This window comes from Pithys albifrons, chromosome 7 (assembly GCF_047495875.1).
Source record: "Pithys albifrons albifrons isolate INPA30051 chromosome 7, PitAlb_v1, whole genome shotgun sequence".
NCBI lineage: Eukaryota > Metazoa > Chordata > Aves > Passeriformes > Thamnophilidae > Pithys > Pithys albifrons.
This window is the reverse complement of record NC_092464.1, coordinates 41,790,302-41,802,707: the sequence shown is the minus strand read 5'-3', so window position 1 is coordinate 41,802,707 and position 12,406 is coordinate 41,790,302. Positions and strand designations below refer to the sequence as shown.

Genomic DNA, 12,406 nt, shown 5'->3' with positions numbered 1-12,406 from the left:
AATGGGGAACTGCAGTGGAGCAGGACTAGTTCTACTCTCTGGAGCCCCTGGGAGCTCTGACTTTATTTGCAGTAGAAGTTGGACTGAATTCTAAAGTAAGAAGAAATTTAAGTCAAATGCATTACTAAAATTATGTGTTATGGATGCATAAGGGATTAAAGAGTTTAAAAATAATGATTTACTCAAGTCAGCCTTGAGGATCAAAGCTTTGGCTTCAATGCTGTCTCAAGGTGGACTTTAGTACCTCATGGGATAGTTTCATGGCTCAGTGCAACACAGATAATTTGGCATTCAAAGCTGTCAACAGCATGGATTAATAAAGTATTTACAGTATATTTAAAGTTATTATTGCAAGCCAAGTCTCATACCCTTTCTGAGTGCTGCTGTGTTTGTTTCTGAAATGCACAATTTCTGTTTTGTTTTGGGTTTTTTGGGTTTCTTTCAATTTTTTTCTTTCTTTCTTTTTTTTTCTTTCCTTTTTCTTCAGGGCAAATATCCTTGAAATTAAGGGTAGGCATTTAAAACCAGCAGGAAATATATAAGATAATTGTTGGTGGTCTAAGAAGGGATTCAGACTCCTGCAGGGGAGAAGTATTTTATAAATTTAATTTGAGGGTAAATAGTATTATCTCTGTTTTGCAAATGCAAGAACTTATTCAAGATCATTATTCATAGCCCATGAGCTTTTGTGTTTCTTTTCTTAGCTAACTGCATCATGACCCCGTTTCCAGCAGAAGGGCAGGAAGATGCATAAAAACTGAACTTCTTAGCTGGAATTATCTCATAAGGCAACCTTAAATTTTGGCAGCAAATCAAAGGTTTACAGCACATCAGCAAATGAAACATGAGGACAGTTCATGGTGCTGCTATCAACTCACTCTCTCTCAGCTTCCAACAAGCAGAGGTCAGAGTAATTATCTCCTTGTCACTTTTGGGGTCTTTGTAGCAAATGAGGTGCGATCAGACCATGCTATGGAAGAGCATTTTATTGCTTTGGTAGTTTTGGGACAATGCAGTTCCTTCACAAGGCCCCATGGCCCTCTCACAGCAAGCTCCGGGCCTGCTCTCAGCTTGCAAGGAAAGGATCTGATAGTGTGCCTGGTTCCTCTTGCTGAGCCTTTTCCAAAGTGGGAAATACCTCCCTTACTTCCTTGCCGTGTCCTTGCTGCAGCAGAGTTCCCATCCTTTTGAAAGGGCCTCAGAGGAGATTGGTGCACTGCACGTTGAACACCTGTACTTTGCACAGGTTTGGTGCCTTAAGCAGAAGGTTCTGTAGACAGACCAAGGGAGTAATTTCGAAGGGTTGTATGGATAAAATTAACTGCTAGCTTCCAATGTAAATAGGAACATTTAGACAAATTGAGAGAAAGGGCAATGTGACTACCTAATTATTATGAAAAATAGTATTCATGTTTTGTACAATTATGACTATATTAAGCCTATTTCAAGCAACTAATATGCAGATCTGATTCAGAAGAGATTAATTGGTGATGTGAACACTTAAGCTATATAATTTACTCTGATTGAAGAGGCAATACTAAAGTGTGGCAATAGCAGATGTTGGATGAATTTTTGCTCTGAATTCATTCACTGATGATGCTAGGTAAAGTTCCCTTTATTATAAAAAATTAAATAGTCTAATCCCTGGATATGATTCGCATCTCTGTCTTGTTTCTTTGAATTATTTGTCCAGAGTTGCTGTAGCAATAGCAAGTTTTTTTTATGAAATGAAGCACATTCCAGATTCAGCTGTTAAGGTCTGTATGGGGACCCTTTGGCAGGATCCAGCAGGCTGCTCATTAAAAAACACCTGACCCTTCCTGTTTAATATTCAACATGGTATTTTGTTGTCCACAAACTCACTGGTCATCACAGGGCAAGTCTCTGGACACTTACTAGTTGCTGTGAATTATTCACTTCTAGTCTTCTCTCTCTAAACCAGAAAAAGTGCGTTTTGTGTATCATGCTGGCACCAGCACTTCCCTAAATCCATACTTTCTGAGATGGAAGGGAATCTGTGAGTCATCTCCTTAATTCCGTTGACAGTGAAATAGTTAAATACATTAATTCACTCAAGATCGTGGGTTCTGATCCAGAACCAGAATTTCATCTGCAGTGTGGATGCCTCTGAAAACTGAAGTGTGAAATAAGGGAAGAGATAGATGAATTACTAAACTGCAGTATCTCAAATACACATAATAAAACCTGATTATGATTAGAGTTCAATTGGAGGACAACTATATTTATAGTAGGGTGTAGTCCTGTTTCATTTGCTATAAGCACAGAAAACGCACCTGGATGCCAGTACACATGCTATGCAAATTTACCTTAATACTTTAAAGTCCTAAAGTATTAGCAGAGCAGGACCCTATGACAACTGTGTCCAAAATGCCTAACTATGTACAGTTAACACAGATATTAAATTGAATGCTCCTCTTAACTATTAAAAATGACTGCTTTGCTGTCTTTGTCAGCAGAGTTGTGGCATTCATCCCATTGCTAAGAATAAGATGACCATCTGCATTTCTGCAGAGTGTTGGCTACCCAGAGTGAGTTCAATAAAAGAAAATTATGGCTTTGTGCTTTACTACAGCTGATAAATCATGAGCAGGTCTTGCACTGAAGCAAAAAAATGAAAACATTATGTGGCGAGACTCTTTATAGGGTACCAGCTGAACAGCCACTTGAATTGCAATACCCCCAGAATGGATGTCATGCAAGTGGTAAGTAATGACCTGTTCATGAGGAACTGAGCTCACTGGGTTGTTAGCAACACTGGTGGATATGTGTCTGGGAAACACTAAAGGTACACTGGTGATCTTTGTGGGAAGTACTATCAGCATGTGTATGCCAGCTATCAGGCTGCTTTCTGTTTTCTTCCTTCGGAATAAATCTCTTCAGTGCTAGTTCAGCATATCCTTCCTCTCCCTTTCTGTAACCTGGGCTCTTCTGCAACAGCCTATTGAGTTAGCCTAAAATACTGTCTCCTGGAAATCAAAGCTGGTTAAAAGGTGGCCTCAGAGACCCCTTGGAGGTAGTATAGACCTTCTTTTTAGGATTTGAATTTGCCATATTGGGGACTGGGGTTCTTCCCAAAGATAATTGATTTTCTGGTTGTGTTTTCTCCACCAGTCTATTTTAAATCGGTCACTAAATTTCTAATAATTTCTCCCCAGTTTAGTTATCCTAAGTAGGGAGTGCATTACATGCTTGGCTTTGCAAATGAACAGAAATATCTGCTAAATGAAGGCAGTGGGTTTCTAAGTAGAGTTTTGACTGTTATCTTATAAATATTCATTGGTGTCTACAGTATAATAAGGTATTTTCAGTGTAGTAGTAAACTAAATTATGATTTAAAGACTATTTGTAGCCATTTTCTTACATTAATAGTTAAATAACTGTTTATGGACAAATTTTTATCTGAATTTAGTAGGAACAGCTTAGGGGGTCTCTGATCAAATCAGATGTAATACAAATCCTACTGTGGCTCCAGACATTCAGAACTGCACTCCTATCTATTTATTTTTCAATTTTACAGTCTCTGTTTTAAATACTATGGTGATTGTCGGTCAGAAATGCCTCCAGGTGGCTTTCCCCAAAGGACGCAGCATGATGTCAGTAGGAACAGGGTTTTAGAAAACCTCAGCTGAACAAATATCGAAAAGCACAATAATCTCTGAAATTCAGTTATCTAGAACACTATTACATGTGCTGTGAGGGAAAAGGAATAAAAGGGAAAAAATATGGTTTTGAATCTGAGATTATTATTCTTTATTGCTAATTAATAAGCAATCGGACTGTATTTATTCTCTGAAGGCCCACTAGATGTCAGCACATATTCAGGCTACCATGACTGGAGCAACAACCATCTGGTAGGAAAAAACCCCCCTCTATCATGGAATGCTGTAATTTAGGTAGTGCACAGTCTGACAGTGTTTTGTTTGACTTCATAAAAATTTCACATACCCTCACTCTAACAGTGACTGTTTTGGCCGTCAAAAGAGGGGGACTCTTATGTATGTCACTTCTCATTCTTGTTTTGCAAACTACGTTAATTGTCATCTGCATTCTGTCCTTTGTCTTTCAGGAAGCACTTGTATGAAAGTCTACCAGGTGCAGCTTTATAGTGAGGATGGCTAAAGTTTTGGGGTTTTTATCTATATATATTTAATTGCCAAACTTATTTTAAATGTGAATGTGACAGTTAATTCTCTTTAAAGCAGGGAAAACAAAAAATCTGAGTAAAAGTTTAGACATATTATTCATAGCATGATATGATGTGCTACTGTTCTCTGAGTTCATGTAAGAAATAATGAAACAAAACCCACATTACTATGCACTCAGGCTACTTAAAGTGCATAGACACAGTTCACTGCTTGCATTACTTTTAAGTTAGATAAAAAACTTTCTTGATCAATTTTGCCAGGATTAGTATTTGAGCATACACATGTTAATATGCTGTGTATTCACTGCATAATATAGATTTAAATCCAGTGTCAAAACATACAGCAGTTTGGGTGGTTTTGACAGGTAATCCATTTTTCCTAACCATCCATATCTTCAGGAAAATTGTGTTTTGGAAAATTGGACATATGAACTGAAACCTGTTATTTAAACACAGGGTTTTTTCCTAATACAGTGGAAGACATGGTGGAGAGGAATCCTAGAGAATAGATGCTGAAGTTAGCTGTGGTGAATCTGTGCCCAAAACATAAAGTTTCTTCAAAATGATTTGTCCCTTGGCCATTGAGCCACTAGCACTAAGCCATAGTTTCTCTGCTTCCTCCATGTCTCTGCTGTGGCAGTGGCATCACACACATTCCTTGCACTCAGTTATGAATTCTTGCAGACTCTGTGGTTCTCCTTGGCACATACAGGGAGCCAGAGAAAAAGCAATGAGGCTTTGTGGCACCTTTGGGTGGCTTTCTTCAGCCTGCCCTCAGATGTGACCTGGTGTGAGGGGAGTGATCTCATGGCTGTCACAGCCATCCTATTTACATTTAGCATATTTTATTGAGACCCTGTCCCAGCATCAGCCAAGGATTTGCAATGTGTGTTTTCAGCAAAGAAGAAGATTCTGCAGGTTTCCAGGCTAAAGAGCATTGCAATAACCAGCCTCTCCCATGAAGGCTGTGTCAGTCAGAGCATGTCTGTCTAAGGAGGTGCTTCATCCCTGCAGTGTTTTAAAGCTGACAGACACCTGACCAAGTACAGAGAGAGAGAGATGCAGAGTAAGGGGTAACTTGGAGTCAAGAATGAGATCAAGTCTGACACCAAATTTTGCTCACAGAAAACCCATCCAGCTGAACTGGAAACTTGACTGACCTTATTCACACTGTGCTTAAGCCAGGTTGCCTAGCAGCAGTGGTCTTAGCAGAATTTAGCCACAAACAATGTCTTGCTGTCTCATCTGTTAGTAAAATTTGGGATACATTGGAATTTCTGTGCCACAGGTGGAAGACCAGAAGGTACAGCCCATCTGGACCTCATACAAGCAAAACATCGCAAACCTAGGTAGGCTGGCTTTGAGGTTCTTGGAAAATGAAGGCTATTTGGATTGCACGTACCAGCTCATCTTTTCTAACATGAAATAAAGGAGTTGATCTGGTTTTTAAAACAAATTGCTCTAAATTCTGAATATTTGAGCGGGGTAAATAATGTGGAGAAGTGGGAAGGAGGTGGGGAGGAGTAATGCTTGGTTCAGAAGTAAATTTCATTGTGACTACTTGCTGCCTTCCTATCATGTCAATACTTGAGAGGCCTGTGAGAAAACTGGATGTATAAATGTGAGTGTTTGAGTCTGTTAAAAATACTTTGTCTGTCTGGGATAAAATCAGTGATGTGTATGGTTTTCCTGACTTGGCAACCTGATCCAAATGACTCTTGTTCCTTAGCACAACCCTGTATGTCTCTGTCCCTTGATCCAAAGCAGTGGGGAGGCTGATTGTCAGCAGTGCTAATGGAGAAATGGCAGTATCCCTTTAACTGGCCATTGGGTGAGAAAGGGTTCAGCAAAGGGGAAGTGAACCTTGCAGTTTCCCAGCACATTCGGTACTCCCTGTCACTACAGCATTAGCCCAGGATGAACTGTCAAGTTTTTGTCTCACCATTATTGTCTTTTTCAGATTTCGTCTTTCTCCATCGATTCCTTTTAAGGAAAGTTTTCGGCTTCTCAGATTTTACCAGACAGACAAATGCTCAAGAATTTTAAGACTGGTAAAAGGTAGGATGATAATTTTCAGTGTTAATTTGGTACCTGGAAGCATTTTCATTTCTGTTTGCTTTTAGAAATGGGCTATGGTATCTATTGGTGGACGCTTGCAAATCTTTACTACAGGCTATGCTGGGAATTAAAATTGGTGAATAATTTGCCTGTATAGTTTTGCAGTCTATTACAATGTAATATAAAATACACAGGTACATAGTTTCTTAGGACTGTATTTTGGCTCATAAGGCAGTAGCATCCTCAAAATATTTCAGATCTGTCCCCACTGCTGAATTAGGCTTTCTCATTGTAAATTCTTACTTGTTAGCATTTCCTTGGTACTTACGTGTTGTGTTCAGCATTGTCCTATTTTAGTGAGTAATTGTTGGTTAAAAATAAAAACAAACCTGAGTTTCAGGGAAGAAAAATATCCTCCCTCCTGAATGAAAAATATTATAGCAACTGATTTGACATTCACATCTCTAAGAAGTTGGAAACCTTCAATGGCCAATCTGGACATTTAGTATAAATACAATATATAAGCTGTGTGGGGATTTAGTTTGTCCAGTTCCTGACATCAGTTGCTTTTCCTGCTATGGCTCTATTTTTGCACATGGGAGGACCCAAAACAAGATAATTTTGTGGCACTTATGGTGGACACTGGGATTTGGAGAAATAAGGTACACTTTTCTAAGAGAAGACAATTAATCATGGGAAACCATTTATGTAGAATAATGGTGGGTTTTTGAAAATTGCTGATGTAAAAATTCAGAAGAGAGTGTTTTCTTTTGAAAGATTTTTTTATTACAATTGCACACAATAATTGAACTTGATGCAAAAATTAGTAAATGACATTTTTATAACTTTTAATATTTTTGAAGTTCATTAACCATTAATCCAAAATAAGCAGTTCATTGTTAAGAGGAAATATTCTAATAACATGTCAGCGCACAGTCCTTGCTTTTTTACGCCAAAACCTTACTAAATGGGAACGATAGGATCAGAGATGTATTGATATTGTTTTTTCAGATGAGAACACTTCTCTATGTAGATCATGTTCTCTTTCTATTTATGGCATTTCTTTGTTGTATGCCTCTTGCAAAGAGGCTTATTTGCTCAAAGTAAGGCTACTTTTATCAATTACCCACCATGGCCACATCTTTTCTGAAGAGGACTATTTGGGGATGCAGTGTGCTACCCTGTGTAACTATGAACTGAATCATGGTGTGTCATGACAGTCATGGGCTTAGAGCAGTTTCATGTCCTAAACCAGCATAGAACTCCCCAAGCTGAATGACTGCATTAGTAAACCCCTAGTCATACATTCTGGAGGGGTACAGGTAGCTTTAAATGATGGATCAGACCGAGCTGGCCATTAGACCTACTTGTCAGTCTAGTTACTCATTGGGAACCCTCATTGCTGAAGTAAAAGGCAACCAAAGTCAATTTGTCATATTTCTCTCTCTTCATCCCCCCTCCCCTCTGCTGCAGGTTAGCTAAAGATTAGGTTGCAATGAGGACACTGTAAATACATGCAATAACTGAGAGCCTGGCTCAGGTAATTTTCTATCTAAATTGACCAGGTATCTGAAGAATAGAAAGGAAAACATTGCAGAAATTAATGTATGTTACCCAGCAGCCAAGGGCGAAATGCAGATCCTGCCTCCACCAAGCAGGAATGAATTGGCTAGAATCCCTAAATAAGAAAGCCTTGAAAGAACAAAATGTCATTCTAAAATGTATCCCTTTTTTTATACCCCAGGAAAGAATTATCCTGTAGTATTGTGTAGTAAGGATATAATTTTCAGCCAGGTTTGCAGCTTGCTTGAAGGGTATTCACAAGGTTTTTTTTCACTTTTCTGTTAGATTCTAATGGACTATAAAAGCTGGGGATTAATTTGGCCCATTAAATATTAAAAGATTAACACTTTTCTCATTTTTCTCACAATTTAGAAGTGAATTATATAGTTGCATTGCAATCATTCCACTTAATTTTACTTTTGATGTCATTTTTCTCCCAGCATTAATTTTGTCCCTGTTGCAGCATTCAGCTCAGGACATATCTCACTGCAGTCCATTATCTGACCAGTCAAGCCTGCAGAAACATGGGATCTTACTTAATTGGAAAAATGCACTGATGCAGTAAAGGTACATGTAACTTCTTGCACTAGCTATACCTTTTAAAAATGCATCATTACCAAGATGACATCCTGTCATCTATTCTTTGATCTGAAAGATTTTCATGAGCTGTTGGAGTCAGAAAGTAGAAGGACCGAAGCCTAAAATTCCTTTCATGTGATATTATGAAATAAATGTGTAAAGAATGACTGTACAGGAAGCATCAGGTGAGAATTTTTAGAAGCTTTTCAAAGCAATCAGTGAAATCTGATTTAAGAGGACCACTTCATTCTCCACTTAATAGTGTTCTCCAGATAAACTGTATTCCAATGTACTTCACAGAGTTAAATAATACAGCTACTGAGATAAATAACAGCAGAAGGAGTCAGTCACAGCAAGACTTGGGGAACAGCTGTTTTCAGCTGAGATTTAAAATGAAGTGGCAGAACTTCAGTTCATTATTATATACCACAGCGACCAGAGTCTTTCAGCAAACTCCATCATACCTGAAAGCTATCAAATAATAAGCAAAATTAGACAAGATGAGTGCTTAGAAGAGTTCAGTGACCTGAGCCCTACTGACACAACCTCATTTGAAACTGAACCTGGCTGACACCAGACTGTGCTTAGCAGAGAAGACCAAGTATAATATGACATTAATTTTCCTCTTTCTGACCTCGCTTGACTGAATGTGCTGGAGCATGTAATTCTTTATGGTCCCATCAGAAGGATCTAATGTGAAAGTCCAGTGGTAACCAGGCCCTTCTGTGGCCTGTCCAGTAATGCAGTGTGTGAATTCAGGCAGTTAATTCTGGAATACTGTCCAAAGTTTGACTGTCCTTGGTGGTTGCCAATTATGAACTCTGCCTAGTCTTTTTTACCTTGATCCTGATGCCAGAGCAGGTTTCCAAGTCACCAGCTGCAAGAACAGCATTCTTCTGGAGGTGAAAAGCAAACCTCAGCCTAAAAAACACAATAGAATGATCTCAGTTTACACCTACTGAGAAGTGTGATAAAGCAGCTGTAGCTGATCAGGTTCTCTATTCTTAGCTCAGATACAAATCATGATCAGAGACAGTTTTAACATTTTGAATAGTATGGGGAGAAAAAGATGAAGATACATGCCATAATATATCATATGAAAAGGTCTTATAGGTACAGTCATCAACTGTTTAAAGATTTCACCATTCATTTATCTTTTTTAACAGTCAGTTTTTCAGAATCTATACACTCGAGATTTGACACACTTCAGGCAGAGAGGTGATATCACTATAATACTATATCCCAAAGCTGAAGAAACACAAATAATGCTATAAAAGTTGCATACATTTTATCACTGTCTCAGTTTTTTTACTGCAGTGATGTTGATTTAGATCCTTAACTGTGTTTTCCCTGTAGTACCCTCACAATCTCAGTAACAAAAAGCCACCTGCTCTTCCCAGCCTCACTTAACACCCAAACAGGAGGAATCATGCTGTGCCCAGCATTACTGGGGCTCACGAGGAAGAAATGGGAATATGTTCAGCATAATTTTTGAGGTTTGCCTAACAGCTTTGGAAATCAGTGACAAGATTCACTCTCATGTTAGGAGCTTATACATTGCTCATCTAAAAGACAGTATCTAAGGTGTTCCCTGTAGCTTTCTCCTACCACAAAAAAACCCACAAGACACACTCCATAGAAATTTGGAGGGGTGAAAATATACTCTGTGCTCATTTTAAAGCCTGATAAATGTTGAACAAGACAAACATCTTCAGTTATTTTGTGGGAATAGTATTGTGTTAATATTAATGATTTGAATGGGTAAAGGATATAAATGTTACATTTGATGAGGATCTGACAAGAACACCTATCTTTGTTACCTTAGTGAGTTGATGTTGTTAATGACATTCTGGGAATCAGAATTTGTGGGGAAAAAACCCAATCCTCTGTATGTGTTGGTCTCTTGTAAATGTTCACTCGTAAGAAACACACTCAATATTCAAGATGCTTTACTTTGTCATTCCTGCAGTACAGTCACACTTATTTAGGCCTAATTAATTTTTGGTTTAATCTTTCTATGCTTGAAGATACATGGACTGAATTTGGCTCATCATCTCGCCCACTTATGCCACTTCTGTCAGGCTTGAATATGAGAAAGAAATCAGTGTTTCACAAAAGAGATACAGCATAATGACAAAAAATGCTGTGCAGCAGAGGATTTCTTTTTTTTTTTTCTTCTTTTTCTTTTTTTTTTTTTTATTTACTAGGGCTAAAAGGATTACTGGTTTCCAGAAACATGTTTAAAATTATTACAAGATAAATGCTCTACTCAGGAAAATTGTAGATAGCAATTGGAATCAAAAGGATCATTTCAAAAGGATAAAAATCACAGCAATGCTAAATGGAAATGTGTGATGAATTTACAAGGAAAGTCATTAACTGTGTGCTGTCTGACATTGCTTCTCATTGCCCGGTATCTCAAAGTCTAACCTCAGAAAGGTATAAAGAAATGGAGATTTGTAATCCATGCATTGTGATGATCAAATTGGTCTATTAGAGGAGAGACAAAAAATGATATATTGTAAATAAGTGTTCCACAGAACTGGTAGCTGAAAGTAAGTTTTGGATAACCATCTGTCAGCAAAACACATGGTGGTAAATATTTTGGAATCCATATGTTTTTCTGGGTGGCCTTCCTATAAACTAATTAAAACGATTTTGATGTACGCTTAACTGGTGACCTTTTGATCACTCACAAAGTCATCTGCTTGAAAATGTTATCTTTGGCATTGCTAAGTGCCTATGAGAAATGATTACTGTGTGGAAGGGTATAGAGGAAGAGAGGTATAGATGTAGGGCAAAACTTAAACAACATTTTTATGTAAGGCAAATATAAGACCTAAATTCTCTCTGATATCCCTCTGTACCTGCAAATTCTTGGAGGTGAGTAATGAAATGTAGGTGAGATTGGCTTTTTCAAACTGTGAAGCTTGCAGGGGAGTGGCTGTGAGGAGAATAAGATCCCTTTTCTCTGTCTATGTTGGTGGTAACAATGGGAAGACACATCTTCAGAGGGCTGTGATGCTGTAGGTAATGGAGCTGAACACAGTGCTCATTGAAGCCTATCCAAAAGCCCTGTTTGTCAAAGACAGCCTGTTTGCAAATATTAAATGGATGTTGAAAGTATGGTTGTGAACAATTGGTATTTTTAGCAACAGGAGAGCAGGATAGAGAACTGTGTACTAATAATATATGTACTATGCAATTCTTCTGGAATGGATTATTATTTCTGAAACTGCAGAATTTTATGTTACCATGACTGGAAATAGAGCACTTTGTATAATCAAGAGATACAAGTTCTAGTCACAACTTTTGTATGAAATGTGAAATAGTTTTAGTTCCTGTAGTGCTTAGTCTTCCCATGAACACTGCATTGACTTTTAGACTGCTTTGCCCTCTCTAAATTGCTAGCCTAAAAAGATCCAAGTGCTTTGCAGGAGTTCAAAAAATAGACACCTACATTTATTTTCACTACTGTGAAAACTGAGGCAGATGAGTATAAAAGTCTGATTTTCTACAAACTATGCTGACTTAATAAGATGGATGTCAGCATATAAAGTAAACAAGAAGCAGAAATCACCTGTGACACCAACAAGATAAATTTCTAGATTTGCAGCAGAACATCAAAGTTGCTTTCACCTAGTATTTTATTCCCCTCTGTATATTTTCCTCAGCAAGATGATCATGTCCTGTGGTACATATAGAAACAAAAAAGATTTACTGTGAGTTGTTAAAAAGTGCACTGATCTGATTTCACAATTACCAGGTATGGATGATTTTGTGGCCCTTTGAAGGCCGAGTATAGAATGTGCAATCTGGAAATATGGGTGCTGATCCAGTGCAGCTATTAATTGGTGAATGTGTTTCCAATGCAAGATTGAGTTTTCATAATAGTGCTAAAATCCAGGCCCAGGGAGCAGGAATACTCAAGAAATCAAACTGACAGTGTGTGAAACATCATCAAGAAAAGTTGCTGTAGCAAAGCAAGCAGGCCAACATGATTCCAGCTCCTGGTATTGCTCACTGGTGTCCGCTGGAATG

General features: G+C 38.1%; 1 protein-coding gene across 2 annotated transcripts in view; it reads left to right on the top strand.

Moving 5' to 3' along the window:
- The first annotated feature begins 834 nt into the window (after positions 1 to 834).
- Positions 835 to 12,406, top strand: part of GADL1 (glutamate decarboxylase like 1) — a 124,499-nt gene continuing 112,927 nt past the window's right edge. The window contains exons 1-3 of one of the 2 annotated variants that reach the window (XM_071561132.1): positions 835 to 904; positions 5,454 to 5,514; positions 6,126 to 6,223. In XM_071561132.1, coding sequence (XP_071417233.1) covers positions 838 to 904; positions 5,454 to 5,514; positions 6,126 to 6,223 — 226 coding nt within the window. In that variant the 5' untranslated portion in view covers positions 835 to 837. Of the gene's footprint in view, positions 905 to 5,453; positions 5,515 to 6,125; positions 6,224 to 8,249; positions 8,354 to 12,406 lie in introns of those variants that run through there. The other variant, XM_071561134.1, reaches the window with a different exon arrangement.